This window comes from Felis catus, chromosome B3 (genome assembly GCF_018350175.1).
Source record: "Felis catus isolate Fca126 chromosome B3, F.catus_Fca126_mat1.0, whole genome shotgun sequence".
NCBI lineage: Eukaryota > Metazoa > Chordata > Mammalia > Carnivora > Felidae > Felis > Felis catus.
In genome coordinates this window covers 175,987-202,538 of record NC_058373.1, presented here as the reverse complement: position 1 = coordinate 202,538, position 26,552 = coordinate 175,987, and the positions used below count along the sequence as shown (strand labels likewise).

Sequence of the window (26,552 nt, the reverse complement as noted above, 5' to 3'; positions counted from 1 at the left end):
TTTAAGGCCTACTGTAGGTAAGAAGTTCATAAACCCAGGCACAAAGTTATTCTCCTTGAAAAGAAAGCAGGAGTGACTAATGACAAAATTCCTCTCTTAAGTGACATGTTGGATATCATTTTAGCACGCTATGACGGAGAGCTATTACTGTCACGCGTGTGTGTGTTCTAGTTTTTTACTTTTTGGTCAGACAAAACCACTAATGTAGAGTGTGAATCACCTTCTGACTTGTTCATGGTACACGAAGGAGGTGTGCCTGACAGCATTTTATTTTTATCAGTAAGAACTCCTAGAATAAGAGATTTTGATTTTAGTTAGGATTGTTTGTGATCGCTGGTGTAGACTGGAAAAGTGTTGAGAGTGGCTCTGTGGGCAGCAGGGAAGGGCGTTGTTGGACGAGGAGGTGGCTGCGCGGGAATGCCCGTCCGTGCGCCGTCACTGTCACTCGCAGGTAGCAGCCGGTGGAAACGGTGTGCTTCCTGATTTTGACCGAGTTGGAGACAATAAGGAACTGAAAATAAGGTCAAATCAAGGCACCAAGTGTGTCCGTCACTGCTGCAGGAAGAGGCGGGCGCTGTTGCAAGCCTCTGCTTTTCCACACGGAGGTACCCCGACTCTCCAGGGGAAAGTGCACACGCCAGTTCTTAAACTTGGGGGATCTGAGAGAGACATTTCTTCATGACCCTGACAAAGCCGTTTTTCTGGTTTCAAATGTTGGAAGTAGCATAGCTCACTGATCCAGTCATTTCTTGATAGGTAGAGCTGGGTATTCGAGGGGCAAAATGTGATTTTTAGTTTTGAGGAGATCAGTGTGACCAGATAATATTTTTGAAATATGAAATGCCCCTTTTATGTTGTTCCTGGGTTTTCTTTTGTTTGTTTGTTTGTTTGTTTGTTTGTTTTTACGCTTTGGCCCTTCCTCCTACCTGCTCCAGTCAGGTAGTACTGTGCTCATACTTGAGATGAAGCAGGATGTGACAGCAAACAGACATAAGGAGTTAAAATTTGCCTTTTTTTTTTTTTTTTTTTTTTGGTTTCTAAGACCTAGTCCTCCATGGGGAACAGAAGGGACTTGGTACACGCTATAACGGCAGTGTTACAGGAGGGTGGGAGAGACGCTGGTCCCTGTCTCTGGGGTCGAGGAGTGAATCTTGGGACAGCAGAGAGTGAGCAAAGCGGCAGAGTTTATTGAGCGAAAGCACAAAACTCTGAGAGTCACAGGGGTCCCCACTGGGTTGATGCCAAGGATTTTTGTCCCTTTTTTGGGGGACCTTATCAGGAACCGGATAACAGTTTGTGAGACTGTTCATGGCACACAGCACAGGCAGGTCTGTGGAATTTATCCTTTTTTTTCCTTCCCCCAAACCTGCTGCCCTGCAGCCCCCCACCCACAGCCACAGCCAGTCCCCCTCCCCAGGGCCCCTGTCTGTCCCTGCGTGCTGTTAACCCTTTCACTACTCATCAGAACAAAGCTGCTACTTGATAGGAGAAAATAATTCCCTTGCTGAGCGGAGGAAGAGACGGAGGAGAGAAGAGAGCGAGAGGAGAGTGCAGGCCCTGGGCTGAGGGGACGCTGGGATGACAGCCAATCTAAGCGTCATGCGGGCTCAGAGAATTCTTCAGGGACCTGAGTTGAATTTCCACATCTACCACCACTTGCTTCTGTTCCTGGTAACACGTAGTTATGAGTTGGAAGTTTCTTAGAGGAAATGAAATGTAGGAAAGGGTATTCGTTAAGCAGAAGCCTGACCTGTGGCTCAAACCACCATTATAAAGCTGCGCATGTGAGAGGGAGGGGCCATCCGCTCATGCCTAAGGTCCGGTTCTTAAGTAAAAATTCTGCTTCCCTTTTCTGCTAGTAACTGATACCTAAAATTTACCTAAACTTAGCACTTTGCCTGTGTGCTGAGCACATATGAAGGTGTGGGAAAGTTTAAGAAACTTGTAGCTTATGTGAAGAGTGACTGCTTGAGAATTATGTTTTTAATTTAGTGCAGTATTTTCCCCCTTTCTTGTTTGTATTCTCCCCTCCCCACCTCTTCTCTCTCCCTCCTTTTTCTTCAGGCATGTAGAATCATAGAGCTAGGTAGATTTTAATCACTGATTGCTTTACAAGTCTTTTCTGTACCTTTTTCTCTGTAGCAGTACTTCATGGAAATTCGTATCGGCCTTTTGTCGCGCTTTGTCATTTTTTTATTTGATGCGGCTTATTACAGACGTTTTTTGCATTTGAAATTTGAGATATCTTTTGTGTGGGTGATAGTTTCAATTAGAGTTTTTAAAAAAGAGTTTAAAAAGTATTTAGTTGTAAAAAAAAACCCATGTAGCATAAGATTTATCATCATAACCATTTTTAAATATATGGTTCAGTACTGCGTGTTAAGTATACTCACATTGTGCTATGGATCTCCAGAACTTTTTTATCTTGCAAAATGGAAGCTCTGTACTTACTGAACAAAAAGTCTCCGTTTCTCCCGCTCCTTGCCCCCGGTGACCACATCCTACTTTCTGTGTCTATGAGTTTGACTGCTTCAGATGCCTCATATAAGTAGAATCATGCAGTATTTGTCTTTTTGTGACTGGCCTGTTTCACTGAGCATAATGTCCTCAGGATTCATCCGCATTGTGGCAGGTGTCCGTATTTCCTTCCTTTTTAAGGCTGAATGATACTCCAGTGTGTCGCATGTCCCACATTCTGTGCATCTCTTCATCTGCAGATGGACATTTGGGTGGCTTCCGTCACGTGGCTGTTGTGACTAGTGCTGCTGTACACGTGGGTGTGCAAGTTATCTCAAGATTGGCTTTCAGTTCTTTGGGATATATATGCCCAAGTGGCATTTGTGGATGCTATTGTAATTCCGTTTTTAATTTTTTGAGAAACTTCCATACTATTTTCCACATTGTTGCATCATTTCACTTTCCCACTAACGGGGCACTGGGGCTCCAACTTCTCCAGTTCTCTCCCACACATGTTTTTCTTTCTTTTTTTCTTTCTTTATTTTCTGATAGAGGTGATACCTTGTGATTTCGATTTGCATTTCTCTAATGATCAGTGATATTGAGCATCTGTTCACATGCTTGCCCACCATTTAAAAAAAATTGTAATGTTTATTTTTGAGAAGGGGGAGGGGCAGAGAGAGGGAGACAGAATCCAAAGCAGGCTCTGAGCTGTCAACACAGAGCAGGACCTGGGGCTCAGACCCACGGACCGTGAGAAAATGACCTGAGTTGAAGTTGGACACGTAACCGACTGAGTCACCCAGGCACCCCTTGTTTCCCTTTTTAATGTCATCTTTGGAGAGGTGTCTGTTCAAATGTCTATTTGCTCATCTTTAAATTAGATTATTTGTGGGGTTTTTTGGTTGTTGAGTTGGAGTTTTTTTTGTAGTCTAGATATTAACCCTTTAGTGGATACATGATTTGCAAACATTTTCTCCCATCCTGTAGGTTGCCTTTTCACTCTGCTGATTGTGTCCTTTGATGTAGTTTTATTTTGAAACTTTAAAAAAGATATTTATTTTAACTGAGTGAGTTTGACATTTAACATTGTATAAACTGAGGATGTACAGATGTTACTATGATACATTTATATGTTGTAATAAGCAATATTTATCACATGACAAAATTACTGTATAGTACTATCGTCTATATGTGTCATATCTTACTTTGGATCTCTATGGCTTATTTACTGCTTGTTACAAGTTTGTACCCTTGAGCACTATCAGTCTTATCCCCCCACTGAAGTGCACAAGTTTTTGAGTTAGAGGTGTCCCATTTGTCTTTTTTTGTTTTTGTTGCTTGTGCTTTTGTTGTCATAACCAGGAAATCATCACAAAGTCCAGTGTCATGAAGCTTTTTGCCCTGTGTTTTCTTCCAGGAGTTTTTTTTTTTTTTTAAATAAATTAAAAAAACTTATTGATTGATTGAGAGAGAGAGAGTGAGAGCGCATGCACCAGCAGGGGAGGGGCAGAGAGAGAGTGTGTGGGAGGGGTAAAGAGAGAGAGAGGGAGAGAGGGAGAGGGAGAGAGAGGGAGAGGGAAAGAGGGAGAGAGAGAGAGAGGGAGAGAGAGGAGAGAGAGGGAGAGAGAGAGGGAGAGGGAGAGAGAGAGGGAGAGGGAGGGAGGGAGAGAGAGAGGGAGGGAGAGAGAGAGAGGGAGAGAGAGGAGAGAGGGAGAGAGAGGAGAGAGAGGGAGAGGGAGAGAGAGAGAGAGGGAGGGAGAGAGAGAGGGAGGGAGAGAGAGAGGGGGGGGGAGAGAGAGAGAGAGAGAGAGAGGGAGGGAGAGAGAGAGAGAGAGAGAGGGAGGAAGAGAGAGGGAGGGAGGGAGGGAGGGAGGGGGGAGAGAGAGAGAGAGAGAGAGAGAGAGAGAGAGAGAGAGAGAGAATGAATGAATCCCAGGCAGGCTCCATGCTCAGCGCGGAGCTCATATGGGGCTCAGTCTCATGGTGGTGGATGACCTGTGCTGAAATCAGGCTTAACCAACCACCTGGGTGCCCCTCTTCTGGGAGTTTTATGGTTTTAGTTCTTACATTTAAAAGTAACTAAATCCATTTTGATTTTTATATATGGTGTAAGGTAAGGGTCCAGCTTCTTTTGTGTGTGGATATCAGTTTTCCCAATACTATTTGTTGAAGAAACTGTCCTTTCCCCATTATGAATGGTCTTGACACCATTGTAAGCCTTTTAACAACTGCATCATGTATGTCATGGACAAACGCCACTCTCTTTGGTTGTGTTGTTTCCAGGTATTTGCTGTAATGTTCACGGAGATAAACTTTGGTGTAAGCATGTCCCAATGTATTGGTGCTTTTATTGCTTTGGGAGTCAGGTGTGGGGTTGCTGGGTCAGAGGGATATATACTTTCTGATAAATTTTGCAAGATTAAAATATTACAAGATTATTTTTCAAAGAGGCAGTAACACTTTCGTTTGTACCACTAATGTTTGAGAGCAATAGTATTTATTCTTCTTTATGTAATTCTGGGACAATTGGCATCAGGAAGGCCTCTCCCAGGGGAGGGATCACATCTATGACTAAAAAACATAAAGATATTTCTCTATGTCATTATATATGTTAGTGCTTAACATTTAAATGCATAAAGAATCCCTGTTCTCAAATTTCTATAATCTCGGGAAACCTAAGAGGAAAGAGGACTGACCTGAGTGGCAGAGTTCTATTAACTGGCACTTAACCTAAGCAGGTGCAATCAGTTGATGTGGAAAAACATGGGCTTTGGTGACAAATCTGGCTTCGCAGCCTGATGACAAGTCAGCCTCCCAGCCTTTTGGTGTACGATCCTGGGCAACCTCTCACACTTCAGCCTGTTCACTCATGAAGGGTGTCTGTGCTTTTGCTGTTGATGTTGAATGTGCAGATGACATTTTCGGGACTCCTATGCTGTCTCAGTTGATTCTGCTGTAACACAGTGTAACAGACTGGGCAGCTTGTAAACTACAGGGATGTATCTCTCACACTTCTGGAGGCTGGGAGTCTGAGATGAGGGTCCTCTTCCAGGACACGTCTTGTGCCCTCACTTGGCAGAAGGGGCTGGGAAGCTCTCTTTTTATGACGCACTAATTCCAGTCCTGAGAGCTCCACCCTCATGACTTAAGCACCTCTCAAAGGCCCTACCTACTCATACCATCACCTTTGAGGGGGATGATTTCAACCTGAATTGGGGGGGGGGGGACAGAAACATTCAGACCATAGCAAATGTCATTTTCTATTTGTCAAAATAGTCCTCAAAAATAGACTGTTAGAGATAAAACTATGGAGACAGTAAAAAAGATCAGTGGTTGCCAGGGGTTGTGGTGAGGATGGCCGAATAGGCAGAACACAGGACTTTTAAGGCGGTGAAAATACTCACTCTGATATGGCAATGATGGATGCATGCCATTCTACATTGTCCAGACCCATAGAATATATAAGACTAAGGCTGCACCATAGTGTGAATCATGGACTTTGGGTGATAATGATGTATTAGTGTTGGTTCATCATTTGTAACAAATGTGCCACTCGGGTGGGGGATGTTGGTAACGGGAAGGCTGTGCGTGTTGGGAGGCAGGGAATATGTAGGAAATCTCTATCCCTTTCTCTCAAATTTGCTATGAACCTTAAACTGCTCTACAAAATAGTCTCTTAAAAACAGTTTTTAAATTATTTTTTACGGGGGCGCCTGGGTGGCGCAGTCGGTTAAGCGTCCGACTTCAGCCAGGTCACGATCTCGCGGCCCGTGAGTTCGAGCCCCGCGTCAGGCTCTGGGCTGATGGCTCAGAGCCTGGAGCCTGTTTCCGATTCTGTGTCTCCCTCTCTCTCTGCCCCTCCCCCGTTCATGCTCTGTCTCTCTCTGTCCCAAAAATAAATAAACATTGAAAAAAAAATTTAAAAAAAAAAAAAATTATTTTTTACGATCACCACAATAAGTCTAATTAACATCCTTTACCATGCACACTTTCAATTTTTTTCTTCTGATGAGAATTTTCAAGGTCTACTCTCTGAGCATCTTTCAAATATGCAACACAGTATTATTACCTACAGTCACCATGCTGTGTATTGTATCACTATGACATTTTACTTTATATCTGAAGCCTTGTACTTTTGATCCCCTTTATGCGTTTTGTCCAGCTGTTCCACCCTCACCTCTGTTAACCATCAATCTGTTTTCTGCATTTGTGACCTTTTAAAAATAAATATTCCATATATAAGTGAGGTCATACATTGTCTGTCTTTGACTTACTTCAGTTAGCGTAATTCCCTCAAGGTCCATTCATGATGTCAGAAATGGCAAGATTTCCTTCTTTGGAGTTGAGTTGGGTTAGTGTTGAATCAGCGTTTTCATTTTCTTCGGATAAATACCTAGAAGTGGGATTGCTGGATCATGTGGTGGTTCTATTATTAATTTTTTGAGGAATCTGTACACTGTTTTCCAGAATGGCTGCACTAATTTACATTCACACCAACAGTGCATGAGGGTTTCTCTTTCTCCATATCCTTGCCAACGCTTGTCTTTTTCTTGACTTTTTTTTTTTTTTAATTTTTTTTCAACGTTTATTTATTTTGGGGACAGAGAGAGACAGAGCATGAACGGGGGAGGGGCAGAGAGAGAGGGAGACACAGAATCGGAAACAGGCTCCAGGCTCTGAGCCATCAGCCCAGAGCCTGACGCGGGGCTCGAACTCCCAGACCGCGAGATCATGACCTGGCTGAAGTCGGACACTTAACCGACTGCGCCACCCAGGCGCCCCTTGACTTTTTTAATGATAGCCATTCTAACAGGTGTGAGGTGGTATCTCATTGTTGTTCTGATTTGCGTTTCCCTGAGCATCGGTGATGTTGAGCACCTTTTCACGTAGCTGTTGGTGATCCGTATGTCTTCTTTGGAAAAATGTCTATTCATATTCTCTGCCCATTTTTAAATTGGATTGTTTGTTTTGCTAGTGAGCTGTAGGAGTTCCTTAAATTAAATTTTGGATATTAACCCCTTTACAGATATATGATTTGCAAATATTTTCTCCCATTCAGTAGTTGCCTTTTCATTTTGTTAATGGTTTCCCTTGCTGAGCAGAAGAATTTTGGTTTAATGTAGTTCCACTTAAATATTTTTGCTTTTGTTGCCTTTGCTTTTGGTGTTCACAAAATCATCGCCAAGATCAATTACAAGGAGCTTATTACCTATGTTTTCTTCTCAGAGTTTTATGGTTTCAAGTCTTACATTCAAATCTTTAGTCCATTTTGAGTTAATTTTGTGTATGGTGTAACATAGTGGTCCAGTAGCATTCTTATGCATGTGGCTGTCCAGTTCTCCAAACACAATTTCTGAAGGATTGTGCTTTTCCCATTGTATATTTTTGGGTTGGCTTCTTTGTCATAAATTAATTGATCATATTTGCATGTATTTATTTCTGTGCTTTATATTCTGTCCCATTGATATCTATTTTGTTTATATACCTAGACCACACTGTTTTGATTATATTTTACTGTAGCTTTGTAATATAGTTTGAAATCAAGGAGCATGATGCCTCTAGCTTTTTTGTTCTTTCTCAAGATTGATTTGGCTATTCAGAGTATTTTGTAGTTTCATACAAATTTTAGGATTATTTATTCTATTTCTATGGAAAAAGACCATTGGAATTTTGATAGGGATTACATTGAACCTGTAGGTTGCTTTGGATAGTTTGGACATTTTAACAATACTGATTCTTACAATCCATGAGCATGGAATATCTTTCCATTTATTTGTATCATCTTCAACTTCTTCCGTTAATATCTTATAGTTTTCAGTGTACACATCTTTCACTTCCTTGATTAAGTTTATAACTATAATGCAGTTGTAAGTGGGATTATTTACTTGTTTCTCTTTCTGATAGTTCATTATCAGTTCAGTATTGAAATGCAACAGATTTTTGTATATTGATTTATTGAATTTGTTCTAACCATTTTTTAAAAAAATGTTTATTAATTTATTTTGAGAGAGAAAGTGAGAAAGGGAGGTGGAAAGAGAGGGAGAGAGACAGAATCCCAAGCTGGCTTTGTGCTGTCAGTGCAGAACCCAATGTGGTGCTTGAACCCACAAACTGTTGAGATCCTGACCTGAGCTGCAACCAAGAGTCGGATGCCTAACCAACTGAACCACCCACGTGCCCCCTAACCATTTTTTGATGGAGTCTTTAGGGTTTTCTATATATAGCATCATGTCATCTGTAAATAGTGAGTTTTACTTCTTCCTGATTTACATACATTTTATTCCTTATTGTTGCCTCATCGCTGTGGCTAGGACTTCCAGTACTGTTTTGGATAAAGTGGTGAGGGTGGACATCCTTGTCTTTTTCCTGATCCTAGAGAAAAAAACTTTCAGCTTTTTACTTTTGAGTATGGTGTTAACTGTAGGCTTGTCATATATGGCCTTTCATTTTTAAAAGCTTTTATTTTGAGAGAGAGAGAGAGAGAGAGAGCGAGCAGGGGAGGGGAGAGAGAGAGAATCCCAAGCAGGCTCTACACTGTCAGTACAGAGCCTGACATGGGGCTCGAACTCACAGACCATGAGATTATAAACTGAGCCAAAATCAGGAGTCAGATGCCTAACTGACTGACCCACCCAGGCTCTCCTTTATATGACCTTTCTTATATTGAGTATGTTTCCTCTGTACTCACTTTGTTGAAAGGTTTTTTTTTTTTTTTTAAATCATGAATGGATGTTGAATGGATGTTGAAAAAAAAGATTCTTTTTTTGCATCTGTTGAGATGATCGGATGGTTTTTATCTTTCATTTTTTAAGTGTGGTTTATCATATTGATTTGTGGATATTGTTGATATTGAACCATGTAGCATCCCTTGAATAAATCCCACCCATTCATGGTGTATGATCCTTTTAATGTGTTGTTGATTCAATTTGCTAATATGTTTTGTTGAGGATTATTGCATATGTGTTTATCAGGGATATTGACCTTTGGATTGGATTGGATTTTCTTTTCTGTGGAGTCCTTGTCTGGTTTTGGTATCAGGCTGATGCTGGCCTGGGAAAATGAATTTGAAAGTGTTTATTCCTCTTTTGTATTTTGAAAGAATTTGAGAAGGGTTAGTGTTAATTCTTCTTTGAATGTTTGGTAGAATTCACCAGTGTTTGTTTAGAGGAATAAAGTCTTAATAAAAAAAAAATAGACTATTACTAGGAAAGGTATAAAATATTAGAAAGAAATAAAGAAAATAAGTGCAGTGGCATTGCACATTTGGTTTTATTTTTATTATTTGCAAAGGAAAACTTGTGGGGTAACTATTCAAATAAAATTTTTCCAAAGGTTATAGCTATATTGCTTGTTACATGTTCTCAACTGTGATTCACTGCTGTATTGTACATGTATTTCCTAGTCATAATTCAGTCATAAAGAGGTTCTCTTTATATATATATATATATATATATATATATATATATATATATATATATATTTAAAGTTTATTTATTTATTTAGAGAGAATACAAGCAGGGAAAGGGCAGAGAGAGAGAATCCAAAGCAAGTTCTGCGTTATCAGTGCAGAGCCCAGCGTGGGGCTTGAACTCACAAACCGTGAGATCACAACCTGAGCCAAAATCAAGAGTAGGCTACTTAACTGGCTGAGCCACCAAAGTGCTGTAAGTTTCTCTTTTTAGTAACAGCATTATCCATATATAATTCCCACACCATTTAGTTCACCTATTTAAAGTGCATGATTCACTGATTTTTAGTATATTCAGGCTAGTGTGACTGTCATCAAAATTGACATTTGAACATTTTTTTCCTCCCTCTTCCCCCAAACCATCCTCTTTGCCTATTCTGGATAGTTCATGTAAATGGAATCATATAATATAATATATAGTCTTTGTGACTGGCTTCTTTTACTTAGCATAATACTTAATACTTAAAAAGTTCACCTGTATCATGTATCATTAATTCACTAATTTTAATGGCAAATTAATATTCCATTGGATATTCCACATTTTATCCATTTATCATTTGATGGACATTTGGGTTGTTTCCACTTTTTGGCTCTTATGAATAATGCTGTGAACGGTCGGGTACAAGTTTTGTGTGGACAGCTGTTTTCATTTCTCTGGGGTGGGTACCAGGAATGGAATTGCTAGGTATTGTGACCCTATATTTAACTTTTTAAGGAACTGCCAAATGTTTTCCAAAGCAACTGCACCATTTTACATTCCCATCAGGAGTGTATAAGGGTCCCAGTGTCTCCACACCCTCTCCAACACTTGTTGCTGTCTCTGTGTTTGACTGCAGCCCTCCTACTGGGTGGGAAATGGTAGCTTTGATTTGCATTTTTCTGATGGTAAAGGTGTTGGATATCTTTTCAGATACTCACTGGCTGTTCCTCTTTGGATAAATGTCTATTCAGATCCCTTACTCATTTTAAAATTGGGTTATTTCATCTTTTTATTATTGGTTTGTAATGGTCCTTTATGTATTCTAGATATACGTCCCTTATATAAATGATTGCAAATACTTTCTCCTAGTTCTCTCTTTTTAAGTCAGTAAGGGAAGGAAAACTAAAATGTATTAAGGGAACTATTGTGATCAGCATTATACTTAGGGCTGTAGAAATGCTAAAGTATAGAAATGATTTTTACCTTTTAGGACATTGGTTTCTTTGGAAATCCAAGACTTATGTGATATAATTGGAAAACAGCATAGAACGGTATATGCTAAGTAGTATACAATCTTGGTCAAAAATAGTATGAAAAAGAAATGCCCTGGGACTCTAAGGAACCGAGGTTCAAAAGTAACTGATTTAAGTCATTTATTTTGAGTAGAATGAGCAAATGTTAACTCTTCAAAACAAGTTTTTAAAAAGACTATTTCTGTTTGATTCAGTTTCTTTAAAAAAAATTTTTTTTAAGTTTATTTATTTTGAGAGAGAGAGAGAGAGAGAGAGAGAGAGAGCAGAGAAAGAGAGGGAGAGAGAATTCCAAGCATGTACTGTGAGATAATGACCTGAGCTGAAACCAAAAGTTGGATGCTTAACTGACTGAGCCACCCAGGCCCCTGATTCAGTTTCTATAGAATGTAGCTTACATACAGTATCACATACACTTTGTCAGTCTTTCCTACTGTCTTTGTTTATCCATGTGTTCCCAGTACTTGGCACAGTGCCTAATATGAGGCACGTGCCCAATAAATATTTGTGGAATGAGCAAAAATCAGTATAGGCTGGAGCTCTCAGAGAGTGCGGCACCAGTTAAGCACTTACAGAGTTGTCACAGGTGGAAGATGTTAGGGCGGAAAGAGCAGGAGGTGGAGGGGAGCCCTGGGTGCCCTTCCCAGCTCCGCCGTTAACCAGCTCTCTAGTCCTGGCAGTTTTGGTCATATATCCTTGTTTTGAAGTGAGGGGAATGAATTGGATCCTCTCCTTCTTAACATTCTGAGGTTTATGAGCAGCCTAAAACATTTAGAGCCAGCTGAAAATTCTCTAAGAATTGAATGCATGATTAAGGTTTTGTGCTAAAATACCAGACATTAGTATCTGCCATTTGTGTAAAACTGTGTTAAAAAATGACATTTATAATATTGAATGTACTAAGAAGATATTTACAAGGCAGTATCTTAAGGGTTATCATTAGTAGAATGTTGGGATTAATTTATCAATTTATTTATGTCCTATCTTCTTTCTTCCAAAGAAGATTTGAAGTGGCTATTCAAGCTAGTATCTTTTCCCGTAAGGCAAAAGGTTCTTAGGTGCTATGAAAATACATATTATTTGTTATTTTTATCCTTCAAACAACCTCAAACTTTTGGTGTTTCAGAGGCTATAATTTTTTTTCAGAGTCCATAAAATTTTTAAACAGGATTAGGAAAGGAGAAATGTTTCAGTAATTCTATTTTATTTAAAATTTTTAAAAATTTTAAGTAGGCTCCACACCCAACGTGGGGTTTGAACTCAGAACCCCAAGATCAAGAGTCACATGCTGTACCCACTGAGCCAGCCAGGTACCCCAGTGATGCTATTTTAACACGAAGGTCTAAAATTAATGGCTTTTAAACATTAAAAAGAATGACTTTCTAATACAAACATTCTAGTTGAATTGAAATCTCTCCAACACTGTGCATTAAAAAAAAAATTTTTTTTTTAACGTTTATTCATTTTTGAGAGAGAGAGAGAGAGAGAGAGACAGAATGAGAGCAGAGGAGGGGCAGGGAGAAAGGGAGACACAGAATCTGAAGCAGGTTCCAGGCTCTGAGCTGTCAGCACAGAGCCTGACACTGAGGAGGGGCTCGAACCCATGAACCACGAGATCATGACCGGAGTTAAAGTCGGACGCTTAACCAACTGAGTCACCCAGGCACCCCACCAACGCTGTGCATTTTAACATAAGGAGTCTTTTGGGGCGCCTGGGTGGCGCAGTCGGTTAAGCGTCCGACTTCAGCCAGGTCATGATCTCGCGGTCCGTGAGTTCGAGCCCCGTGTCGGGCTCTGGGCTGATGGCTCAGAGCCTGGAGCCTGTTTCCGATTCTGTGTCTCCCTCTCTCTCTGCCCCTCCCCCGTTCATGCTCTGTCTCTCTCTGTCCCAAAAATAAATAAACGTTGAACATAAGGAGTCTTTTATGGGAGGCATGGTGCAAAATCTATGGTATTTAGGGATTAAATCAAGTATCCTAAATTGCCCAGCAAGGAAGCAAGACATAAGCTCTAGGAATAAGCTGCATTCCTGATGGAGAAATAGGCATTTCCTCTGGCTGGAGGAATGAGATGCTGTTTGATAGCTGCACATAGGAAACATGGTCTGTTAGAATAAAGAGAGAAGATTCTGGGAAAGTGCTAATTCTCTGTCAGACCATTTTGTTGAGGTTGGGGAAGGACCGTAATGAGCTATAAATCCCTGCATGTGGACTTTATGATAAATAAGCCAGTGATATTTTGGTTCAAGTAAATGTTTTTTCTTTGTAAAATCATGAGTCTTGAGTCAACGTCATGCTTGAATTTCACACATTTCAGGTATCCTAACAGAGACTCCAACCGATTCAACACTGAAACTCTCATTTCTTCAGAGATGTTTAACTAAGCTCCATAGAAGTCTGAACATAACTGTGACCCATAAATCTAACCAGTCTTTGGCTATGGCATCTAAAATTTTTAAAATTTTGTTTCTCTCTAAGTGTTAGGTCCTAAGGTAATTTTATACAAATGGATAGCAAACAAAGGTATGACAAATCTGAATAATTCATTCAGTATTTGTATGTTTGTATATTAAAATCATGTAAATTAAAGCTTATGTATTTTATATTTACAGTTGATAAATGAACTTTACTGGAACATATCTATTTTCTAGGTTTGGAATTTTATGACAAGCAACCCCTCTAGCCCTGGTAACTTATTTAAAAGCTTAAAATCTTTTATTACAGTACTCTGTATTTAGTACTGAATGTTTCCTAAGGAACTCAGTGTACTTCCATGTGAGTAATCTGATTTAACTAAGAAATGTATCTGAACCACAGTGTCCCTTATTGGTCATAAACATTTGTATCAATGTTTTATTTTAAGAGCTCCATTAATAACCTAAATAATAGTTTGGTTCATTGATAAAGCCAAACATTTTTTAAAGTAGGGGTATTTGGTGGGAGAGAAGTTGATACACTAACTTTTCAAAATGTGTTGTACAGGGTTAGCTGAACCATCCTTTGTTGCAAAACATGAAGATAGTTTGTTAAAGGATTTATTTCAAGACTACGAAAGATGGGTTCGTCCTGTGGAACACCTGAATGACAAAATAAAAATAAAGTTTGGCCTGGCAATATCTCAATTAGTGGATGTGGTAGGTGTGCATATCATTACATACTCAATTTCATACAGGCTTCCTGAGAGCATCATGGGTGCCTAGGCACTGTGTTGGGAGGCACGGATTACAAAGGAGAATGAGACATAGTCATTTTCCTAAAGGAACTCAGCAGGGAAGGATAGTTATTACTCAATAGACATAGAAATACACTTTTTATATAATATTGTATATTAGAAATCATTTACTTGGTAATAGGTCAATTTAAAAAATTTTTCAAAAAATATTTATGTATTTTTGAGAGAGAGCTCACACAAGCAGGGGAGGGGCAGAGAGAGAGGGAGACAGAGAATCCCAAGAAGGCTCTGCACTGTCATTGCAAAGCCTGATGTGGGGCTCAAACCCACAGACTGTGAGATCACAACCTGAGCTGGAGTTGGATGCTCAACCAACTGAACCACCCAGGTGCCCCAAGTAATAAGTTTATTTTTAATAAGTTGAAATATATTAAACATTTTATTAAAAAAATTTTTTTTAATGTTTATTTCTGAGACAGAGAGAGAGAGAGAGACAGAGCATGAGTGGGGGAGGGGCAGAGAGAGAGAGGGAGACACAGAGTTAGCACAGAGCCCGACGTGGGGCTCGAACTCACAAACCATGAGAGATCATGACCTGAGGTGAAGTTGGTCACTCAACCGACTGAGCCACCCAGGCGCCCTGATATTAAACATTTTATATGGAAGTTTCTTATTAAATTTGTTTAAAGATATGATAAAAAGTCAACATTTTAAAGAGAAAAAGTCCAAGAGTAGATTTGTAGATTTTTAGGACCAAAAAGTATCTCAGATCATTGTTTCAATATCACACTTAAACTATACCAGAGATTTTTCAGTATGACATCCCCCAGGGAGTATCAGTTCCCTTGTAACTCATTCTGACTGTCAAGAGATCCTTTCTATTTAAACTAAAAAGTTCATGCTAATTGTTAAATTAGTTCCTTCTTGTTCTGATCATGTCAGTCAATAGTTATTTCCCTGCTGAGTTCCCAAAACAGTGAGTGAGTGTGTGTGTGTGTGTGTGTGTATGTGTGAGAGAGAGAGAGAGAGAGAGAGAGAAAGATTGTACAATAACACTTACAGGCATGCCTTTATTTTCTACATAATTTTTGTAGAGAATTTGGAAAGTGAAAGTAAATACAAATAAGGAAATAAAAATTGACTGCAGTTCTACCACCCAAAGATGCCTAATGATAACATTCTGCTGTTTCTCTTGCCGGTTTTTTCTTTGTGTGTATGTTTTAAAATTGGAGTATTAATTTAGACATAATGAAGAATCTTTTCCCTTCAATTTCTTTTCCAAAATTGAAAAATTTTAATTCCAGTTAACATACAGTGCTAGTTTCAGGTATACAATATATAGTGATCCAACACTTCTATGTATTAGTGCTCATTTTCTCTCCTGTTGTTAAATGAAGAACATTTCCCTATGTCATTACGTAATCTTCAAATATAATTTTAATGGCTATATGATATCCCATTTATAATTTATTTAAATATTCTCTTGTTGGCAGAAGTTAATTCCCAGGATTTCCTATTATAAATGACAATGATAAATATATTTGTACACAAATGTCTGATTTTCTCCTTTCTTTAAGAAAGGCAGTTAATGAATCAAAAGATATACTTTTTTATTTTTTTATTTTTATTTTTATTAAAAAAAAATTTTTTTTTTCAACGTTTATTTATTTTTGGGACAGAGAGAGACAGAGCATGAATGGGGGAGGGGCAGAGAGAGAGGGAGACACAGAATCGGAAACAGGCTCCAGGCTCCGAGCCATCAGCCCAGAGCCTGACGCGGGGCTCGAACTCATGGACCGTGAGATCGTGACCTGGCTGAGGTCAGACGCTTAACCGACTGCGCCACCCAGGCGCCCCATATTTTTATTTTTTTAAAGTAAGCTCTATGCCCAACATGAGGCTTGGAGTCATCTGCTCTGACCAAGGAGCCAGCCAGGCACCCCAAAGGATATACATTTTAAAAAGTCTAGTGTGTTGATGATGCCACCTTAATTGCCTCCAGAAAGATCCGTGAATATGGACTGTGTTGTGTCCTTCACCCTCTGCTAGGAGATTTTCAATATAAGTACAAATAGGGAAGTAGGAGGATGAGTGGGGCTCCCTCTCAAAGACCTGTCTTTCCAGTTGGGACTATCAGCAAGTAAGTGGAGTGACTATAGGACATTGCAGGACTAACTTGTGATACCACAAAAATCTGGGGATTCAGACTTCGATTATTTAGGTCACTAAAGAACACAGGCGGAGGCCCTCGAGCTGGCCTTGTCTGGAGTGTAGGATCGGACACGCGGAGAGGAGGGTAACAAGGAGCAGTATGATCTAGGCTGAGCAGTGAGACGGAGCCTTTCTGTTCAGCGGTTGGGATCAGAAGGTCACTGTTGGAGGCCACTCCCTGGGATCATCTGATGGGCGGTGGAGGGGCCTGCACTGTGCTTTCTCTCCTGCCATTTTTCGACTGGAGAGTTTTACCTCTTGGAAGAAGTCACTTATCCTTCAAGGCCCAATTTATTTGTCTGACTCTTTGTGAAATCTTTCCAGAGTTCCTAAGACAGTCTCCTCTGTTCACGTAGCCCTTTGCACTGCTGACACCTGTGTGCCCTGGCATGGCACCCTCAGAGCAGGCTAAGCTTCATCCCTTGCTTCTGTCCCAGAGCCCAGAGTGGTTCCTGGCACATGGCAGTTGCTGAGTGAGTGGCAGATGTGACAGGCAACAGATGTGGTCACAGCAGTGCTTTAGGAAGAGCTGTAGGTCAGTTAAATATGTGGTTTTGAGGAGTGAGAGAGAGGGGAGCTTCGGAGTCTGGTTAGAAGGCCAGGCAGAAGCAGGAGCAGATCGTGACCAATGAGCACTGAGGGAGGCGTCAGATTTTGAAGCCTGAGTGGTTAGAAGAGAAGAGTGACGGATCTGGAAGATGGAATCAGTTGCTGTGGGGTAGGACAGGGAAGATGATGCTCTCCGCTGTGATGGCAGGTGATTGTGCCACATTCCTGAGGCCCTTGGAAAGTCAGTGCTGGCTCTGTGGGCGGAGAGGAGCTGAGGGTGTCAGTGTGGAGACCCCGGCCCAGCTGAGCATCGAAAACATTGGACTGAGGAGTTTTAAAGTGAGCAGGGAATGCAGGCAAGTTGATCCCTGAGGAACATTCATAGAAGGTGGTGAAGGAAGGATGAGCCCAGAACAGAAGTCGGGGATGGGTTGCTTCCTGTGAGAAGAGCCCAGGACATGTTAAGGTCAGTGACGATGAGAGAGAAAGAGGACAAGAGCAGAGGGAGAGGAGGCGAGGGCCCTGGACATGGAGAGTAGAAGCTTCATGTCCCTTTAATTGTGAAGCTCTTACCCCTCTGGCTTGTGGTCATGTTTGGGGGCTCCTCCTCAAAGTTTGCTCAGATTCCTGCCTTATTTCCTCCATGTTCGAACTCTTTCTGTCTCTCAAATCCCCACGCCGGCTTGCTTGTTGGATGCTAGTTTTATGGTCAGGTTAAAAAATCTATTCGGGGTTTAAAAAAACCCCTAAAACTTTTCTGCTCTACTTACGTGTGGGCACATCTCTGTGTTAATGTGCCTCGTCCTCTTGGGTGCAGTCCTGCATTTGTCCTTCATCCTAGGTTTTGTTTTGGTTTTGTTTTTTTGCATCCTGCATTGTGCTGAGCACATTATAGGTGCTTGGGAGATACCTGAGGTCACCTTAAGTTAGGCTGTATCCCCTAAGGTAGTGGCTAACCCTCACATCTGGGGCCAGTTGTGAACTTAGGTATTGTTCTTGTATCTGTGTTCCTGTTGAGGATACTAAGTATTGACTGGGTCCTACTCCATAGTGCAAAATTTATGTGTGTTCACATTTTTCTGGGGAAAAGGTGTATAATTTTCATTAGCTTCTCAAAGATGACCTATTGCCTTACAGCGTCACAGGTAATAAGTATACCGGAACTTTCCTAATTGTTAATGCCTCTGTTTAGAACTTTTGCCTACTAGGAATATTCTGATGCAGAGGTCAGCACTTTCTCTGGATGGCGTGTGCCTTTGGGATACAGTAGAGCTGGTGGCACAGAGTTTAAACTCAGGAGCTCTGAAGTCTAACATTAGTTCTACCACCAACTGGTGGAGTGATTTTAGGCAAGTTGCCTCATTGGGCTAGTTTCTTTTTGCAGAATGAATGATTTAAGTAGATGAGATCTATAGGTCCTTTTCAGCTCTAGTGTTTTACTCAAGGACAATTGTCCTTTGGAACCACAGTGTAAGAGTGACGGCCATGCTGTATTTCCTAGTAATTGTTCCCATGTAGGGACGTCACAGATGTCTTTATCTCAAGGGATGTGCTTCCTCCGTCTTCCTTCTTTCTCCTGGGCCACTCATGTGTTTTGGAATGAGCCATCTAAACCTCTGTCCTCTGTCCCCGGCTATGGGGATTGCCTCATCCTTCTGTGGGTCTGTCCTGCCCACGGTGGAATTGTGTTTGGTCATCATGATGGTCTTGTACTGGTCCAATTGGCTCCATGATATTTCAGTAAAATGTAATGGAAGAGCTATCTTTTTTTTTAATTTTTATTTTTTAATGTTTATTTTTGACAGAGAGAGAGAGAGAGAGAGAGAGAGAGAGAGAGAGAGAGAGAGAATGAGTGGGGGAGGGGCAGAGAGAGAGGGGAGACACAGAGTCTGAAGCAGGCTCCAGGCTCTGAGCTGTCAGCACAGAGCCCGACGCGGGGCTCGAACCCACGAACCGTGAGATCATGACCTAAGCCGAAGTCAGACGCTTAACCGGCTGAGCCCCCCAGGCGTCCTGAGCTGTCTCTTTAATTAGGCCTTGAGAATTCAGTGAAAAACTGGTCTTAGCAAAGATACAATGGCAGAAAGGTGTAAGTAGCAAATATCAAAGACCCCAGTTTTCTAGAAAAGCAGGCTGTGAAAGCTTATGAAGCTGCCACTCCAGACAGTGGCCCCAGTATTTTTTTTCTACATAGCAGCTCCTCAGAGATTCAAATCCCTGCCTCAGCAGAGGAACATAACTGCAAGTTACAGTCCTGCAGGAAGGCACAGAAACAGTGTATCTCTCATTCTGATGTGCACACTCTTCCACATTTCAGCACTTCTGAAATCAAGATGTGTAATATAATTAATGGCAACTTAAAATTCATTGTCAGCCTTTTCCTTTCTTAGTGCCAAGTACATAAACTAATGTGCGTGCTTGTTTCTTAGATTGTATCTTAGATTTCAGGATGTAGAGTGGGAGTGTATGAATGTTAGATCTAATGCCAGCGGTGTACTGCAGGGCGGTTCAGCTGAAATTCAGAGCATCTGGAAAGGGATAATGTGAAATTAGGCTGGAAAAATGATCCTGCGTTTCCAGAGAGCTGCACCAATGAACAGGATGTAGGTACTATATGGACAGGCATGTTTGTGTAAAACTGTGAAAATTCGTATTTGAAGAAGTATTGCTTCTGTCCTTGAAATAATCAGCCTTATTTAAATTTTTGTTTCACAGGATGAGAAAAATCAGTTAATGACAACGAATGTCTGGTTGAAACAGGTGTGTATGAAGCTCAGAAGGCACCTGACTGATCACGGGTGCTGTTGTGCCTGTAGGGTTTGCAGCGCAAAGAAACACGAGCATGTGGTCTTGGTGGATTGACAGGATGCAGAGGGTTGAGGGTGGGTGGGGTTCTCGTATTCGTTCAGGCAATACTGGAGTGGCTGCCGTCTGCCAGACGCTGTTCTGGGCACTGGGGAAACAGGCAACAAAACGGACAGAAGTCCCGGCTGGCAAGAACTTCATTCGAGTTGGGGAAGAGGAACAGGTAAGCTGTTACAGTACCTCGGAAGTAGACAGGCTTGGAGAAGAACACATTCGGTGCAGGTAGAGGTGAGCAGGGGTGTGTAGATGAGGTCAGAGAAGCAGTGGCAAGCCAGCGGTGTAGCGAGCATCTAGGCCTCTGTGAGGATTGTGGTGTTTACTTGGAGCTGATGGGAATGGGCGATGAATTAGTTTTACATTCGTAGCCCCTTTTTAGAAGAGACTGCTTTTTCTTCGATGCCATCATAGCTTTGTCCTCAGCTGCTGTTATGTGCTTCCCTTTGCTCTTTCTTTATCATCCCTAATTTTAGTACCTGCTGCCAGTTCCCTGACTCTAACTCCTACAAGGCTTGTATGCTTTTCTTGGTGTGCGAGTCCTAACTTGACGTGATCACAGAATTGTCACTATGTGGAGCGTGGACAAGGTGTTTAAATGTGGACTATGTAATAAATCCAATTCCCCTGGCATACACCAGTCCAGCCAATGACAATGCACCTGGAAAAGACAATGGAAAAGGTTTAAGGCCTTAAACCTGGACCTTAGATGCCCATGGCTTTGGCTCCTGGGTGTGGCCAGTTGGTGTGAGAGGAGGTGCTGAACAGAGCTGTGAACACACCCATGGTGCACACCTGTGTCTCAGGAGGACCGGGGCTGGAGTCACCACACGGGGGCAGGGCTATGCTTCTGTACTCTTCAGAAGGACTTGGAGGTGAATTTTCTCTGTGGCGAGTAGAGATGATTTTATGTCTAGGATTTCTGGACTTGGCATAAAGAGTATAGTTTTTATGACTTATGGCTATCAATTTCATCGAAACTGAGCCTGTTGTCTTTGCTCTGCAGGAGTGGATAGACGTAAAGTTAAGCTGGAGCCCTGGCGACTATGGCGGAATAAAAGTTATACGCGTCCCTTCAGACTCTCTCTGGACCCCAGACATTGTTTTGTTTGATAAGTAAGTTTTTATTTACTAAATATTACTTTATGTTTTCAAAAGAAAATGCTTGTATATTAGCCACTAGTAATTTTTCTTCCTTCTGAAAATTGTTTACGTATAAAATCAAAAGACTTGATCTGTGTTCTGTTGTGTACCTCCAAATAGGTTCTTTGGGTCCTCTCCTGTTTTTGGTGTCTTGTTTCCTGATCATAAAAGTGTTCTTTGCTTTCCAAAACGTGTAAAACATTTGGGAAGTCTAGAAAGGTGTAAAATTGGGGGAGGGGTGTCACCTATAATCAGTCCCATTATTCATTCCAGCATTAGAGGCAGCCATTTGCACGAGCTTACACATAGAACTTACTCTGTGCCTGGCCGCATGTGCGGTACCTTTCTGCTTTATTCATTTGATTCCCAACAGTACCTTTAAAATGGCATTTCTGACAGATGAGAAAACAGGTGAGGGCATTATAACCTTGTCCAACAGGTGAGGGCATTATAACCTTGTCCAAGGTTGCACAGTTTGCATGTGGCAGGGTGGGGTTCACACTAGGGTGGCCCGACATCCCTATTTATCCTCCTATTTAATAGACTATATATTTGGCAGATTGCCTTCAAGATTTTGGGGGTGTTTAAAAAATAGTTGAAGTCATACTTTATGTTCAAATGTGCGTCCTTCTAATTTTGCTTAAATACTGTATTAGATTATCCCATGATGAGGAATGTTGAGTGAACTCATCTTTATAGGCACCCTACCTAGGTGTACTTTGAGGATGGTTTTTAACTTGGGGAAAGGATGATTCTGGGTGTGAGTTTCATTTTTTTCTAGGACAAACCCAGGGTAAATCTTGGGAATTTGTGCTTATCCTAAAGCATTTTGTATTATTTGCAAGCAGGCATTTGGCATGAAGACAGAGCAAATGCTGTGTGAAAAATATTAGTCTCTAAACACCTTTTTCCTCCATGTTTCTCAATAGGTAAAGAGGAAACAAAACTATAAGGTAGCAGGATATAGCTTCCCAGAGCACCATTTTACTCTAGGTCGTAGTAAACATTTTTTTTTTAAGTTTATTTATTTATTTTGAGAGAGCGCACACATGTGAGTGGGGCAGGGGCAGAGAGAGAGAGGGGGAGAGAGAATCCCAAGCAGGCTTTGCACTGTCAGTGCAGAGCCTGATGCAGGGCTTGAACTTGCGCATTGGGAGATCCTGACCTGAGCTGAAATCAAGAGCCCAACGCTTAACTGACTTGAGCCATTGAGGCGCCCCAGTCTCTGAAAAACATTTTTACATAAACATGAGTGTATAAAAGAGTAGTGTGCAAAAGTCACATGAGTTTTAAGATAAAAAACAGTATTTTATAGAAATCTTATGTTCCTACTAGACTTTTCCAGTATAGGAGCTCACATGGTGGCAGAACTCGAGAGGCACAGCTTAGAGCTAATGTTCCTTCCTGCCCCTGTAGTAACTGTCCAGTATTTGTGATGGAGGAGAAGAGCACTGTGTGGAGAGCCTAGAAATGTGGATTCAGGTTCTGGCCAATATTTTATTGTTTCAATAGCCTAATTATATTTTGTATGTAAAGGGAAATCTTTCAGCCTCTAAAATCTCAGGATTCTGTGAAATAGAGATCGACTGTCAGTCCTGGAGTAGATGTGGAAGGAGTTCAGTTCTAGTAAAGTCGGATATTTACATAAGATGTCCCTAAAACAGAGTCCCCTACACATAGCAGGTATATCTCAAGCATAATAGTTTAAAAAGTATCTCACGCCATGGTGTCGACTTTCTCTCATCTCAGGCTTGTGAAGGCCTGCATTGTGTAGTCTCTGCATTGTTACGTGCATGTGTTTATTTCAGTGCAGATGGACGTTTTGAAGGGGCCAGCACGAAAGCGGTCATCAGGTATGATGGCACTGTCACCTGGACTCCACCGGCAAACTACAAAAGTTCTTGCACCATAGATGTCACGTTTTTCCCATTCGATCTCCAAAACTGCTCCATGAAATTTGGTTCTTGGACTTACGATGGATCACAGGTTGATATAATTTTAGAGGACCAAGACGTGGACAAGAGAGATTTTTTTGACAATGGAGAATGGGAGATTGTGAGTGCAACGGGAAGCAAAGGAAACAGAACGGATGGCTCCTGCTGGTACCCTTATGTCACCTACTCATTTGTAATTAAGCGTCTGCCTCTCTTTTACACCTTGTTCCTTATTATACCCTGTATCGGGCTCTCGTTTTTAACCGTGCTTGTCTTCTATCTCCCCTCAAACGAAGGTGAGAAGCTCAGTCTCTGCACGTCAGTCCTGGTCTCTCTGACTGTCTTCCTTCTGGTTATTGAAGAGATCATACCCTCGTCTTCCAAAGTAATACCTCTGATTGGAGAGTATCTGGTGTTCACCATGATTTTTGTGACGCTGTCAATCATGGTGACCGTCTTCGCTATCAATATCCATCATCGTTCTTCCTCAACACACGATGCAATGGCACCTTGGGTCCGCAAGGTATTTCTCCACAAGCTTCCCAAACTGCTGTGCATGAGGAGTCACGTAGACAGGTACTTCGCTCAGAAAGAGGAAACTGAGGGCGGTAGTAGACCAGAGTCTTCTAGAAACACATTGGAAGCTGCGCTTGATTCCATCCGCTACATTACAAGACACGTCATGAAGGAGAATGACGTCCGTGAGGTTTGTGACATGTTGTGTCTACAAATGCTCATCCGCTTCCATTCTGAGTTTGGGAGTAATCAGCATGGCCCTTGAGACTCAGTGTAGGTTGAGGGCCAGACATGCTGACACATTGTTCGGTGGAAGATCTTTACCAAAATTTGTTTCAGTTAAAACATCTGCCAGTGGGCATCTATGCAGATCTCACCTCTCCATTCCCCTTAGCAACTTTGCCTTGTGCCGACTGTTGTTACTCTATTCTAAAGAGTAGTAACACTGCCATTTGTTTTTTTGACTCTGACATTATTATTTTAATTCTATCTTCTGTAACTTTGTTTCTGAATTCTGTTGTAATCTGTAGGCACAATGGGCATTATAATTTATCAAAAGCTATTTTATTTATTTATTTTTTTTATTTTTTTTTTTCAACGTTTATTTATTTTTGGGACAGAGAGAGACAGAGCATGAACGGGGGAGGGCCAGAGAGAGAGGGAGACACAGAATCGGAAACAGGCTCCAGGCTCTGAGCCATCAGCCCAGAGCCCGACGCGGGGCTCGAGCTCACGGACCGTGAGATCGTGACCTGGCTGAAGTCGGACGCTTAACCGACTGCGCCACCCAGGCGCCCCGAAAAGCTATTTTATTTTTTAAAAAATGAGCCTAATGTAGGCTCTATAAATTTCAGCCAAGGTATTTTTTCTAGAATATGTCTTTTTCTTGTTCATTTATAAGAGAATGTCAGTGAAATTGAAAGCAGTAAGATATTCTTGGATGTTATATATCATATGTCAAAGTGTTCATGTGAAAGTTAGAAATAGTGCTTAGTAATATGCTTAATTTGCTTAAAACCAAAAATTTGCTTAAAACCTTATTATAGAAAAATAACTCTCATTGGCTTAAGATCAATATTTACAATGTAAGAATTGAACATGAATACATTTTACTAATGTGATGTTAAATTTTCTTTCAAAACATGTCAAATTTTAATCTTGTCACTATATTCCTATTGCGTAATATTTTTATTAAAAATTTTTTTAAATGTTTATTTTTTTTTCTTTTTTTTTTTTTTAATTTTTTTTTCAACGTTTATTTATTTTTGGGACAGAGAGAAACAGAGCATGAATGGGGGAGGGGCAGAGAGAGAGGGAGACACAGAATTGGAAACAGGCTCCAGGCTCTGAGCCATCAGCCCAGAGCCTGACGCGGGGCTCGCACTCCCGGACCGCAAGATCGTGACCTGGCTGAAGTCGGACGCCTAACCGACTGCGCCACCCAGGCGCCCCTAAAATGTTTATTTTTGAGAGTGTGAGAGAGAGAGCAGGGAGGGACAGAGAGAGAATGGGACAGAGGATCTGAAGCAGGCTCTGAGCTGTCAGCACAGAGCCCAACACGGGGCTTGAACCCATGAACTGTGAGGTCATGACTTGAGCTGAAGTTTGAGGCTTAACCCACTGAGCCACCCACATGCCCCCTACTGTGTGATATTTTTAAAGCTAGGACTATAGTAATATTTTCATAATTGAATTTGCTTTGAATAGTCCCCATTACAATTGTATGAATTCTCATTTCCAAACCTTTTTTAAATGGAAAAATTTCTAGCAGGTTTGGGAAGCAAAGTGAATCCGGTAAAATTACAGTCCTCCTCACAGAAAGAACATATAACAGATTTCTGGAAGACTTTAAATGTTTGTGGATTTGTAAAATTTCTATTTCATGGTAGTATGATTAGTATATAAGGTCTGAAGCTATCGATGGAGTCTTTAAAATATAGATATTAGTTAAATAATGATCTGGATTATATAATATCTGGATTAATAAATGTCTGCAAAGTATTGTGCAGAAGGGCCAGGGCTCATCCCCCTAGGGCCAGTAAATGGTATTTGTCTTCAGGGGGGTACTTAGAAAAGCAGTAGAGTGTTGACAGCTACCTAAAGTCCACATTCTCTCATAGCTGAGGGGGCAGAGTTCTTGTGGGGGACCTCGTGCACCGTAAAGGCAGGGGCCAGGGAAGGCCCTGTGAGGGGAGCCTCTGGTGTTCAGGGGCCTGTCTCAGCCTGCCCTTTCTTTGAGGTCACTTGGAACTGCTGAGCTAGCTCCCTGCTTAGGCTGCAAAATGGGGGTTGAAATGAGGTCCAACCAGCAGATCTGAATTCATGAGCTTAGATTAAAATAGCCCCTGGGGAATCCAAAACTAAATAATGCACATTGTGGGGTGAGAAGATTAATAGCTAATGCATATTATCCTTTTTTTTTTTAAAGTTTATTTATTTTGGGGGGGGGGAGAGAGAGAGAATCCCAAGCAGGCTTTCCACTGTCAGATTTCATGAACTGTGAGATCATGAGCCGAAATCAAGAGTCAGACACTTAACCGAGTGAGCCACCCAGGCGCCCTCTAATCGTTCTGAACCAGTTGTTAATTTGGCTTGAGATTAATCCCAGGCTGGATTCTCTTTAGAAATTAAAATAAGTAAGCACTGCTGGACAAGAAAAAATGACAGAAATAACTGTATGTAATATGAATAAAAGTGATTTTTTTAGTTTATTATAAAATATCCAAGTAGTATATTCTAATTTTATTAAAAGTCTATAAAAAATGTCACTTGTAATATATTACAAGTCAAGAAGTACATTAATAGATTGTGTAGCATCTCTGAAAGCTTGTGGAGGTTCTGTGTTCTAGATTGTCAGGGGAGTGTCTGTCCCTGAGCTCTGAGTACAAGGTCACTTATGTTGTGAGGCAGTAGTCGGAGGCAGAAAGTTATCTGGCCTCTGACTCAGTGTGTAATATCTTAAAGTAATTACACAATTTTAAATTATGTATTTAAAATGTTTTTTTTTTTTT

The 26,552-nt window shown here is 41.1% G+C and overlaps 1 protein-coding gene across 1 annotated transcript in view; it reads left to right on the top strand.

Moving 5' to 3' along the window:
• Window positions 1–26,552, top strand: part of CHRNA5 (cholinergic receptor nicotinic alpha 5 subunit) — a 49,526-nt gene that overhangs the window by 21,384 nt on the left and 1,590 nt on the right. The window contains exons 2-5 of the mRNA XM_023254772.2: window positions 14,140–14,291; window positions 19,805–19,849; window positions 20,955–21,064; window positions 22,900–23,731. Of these exons, the coding sequence (XP_023110540.2) occupies window positions 14,140–14,291; window positions 19,805–19,849; window positions 20,955–21,064; window positions 22,900–23,731 (1,139 nt within the window). The remainder of the gene's footprint in view (window positions 1–14,139; window positions 14,292–19,804; window positions 19,850–20,954; window positions 21,065–22,899; window positions 23,732–26,552) is intronic.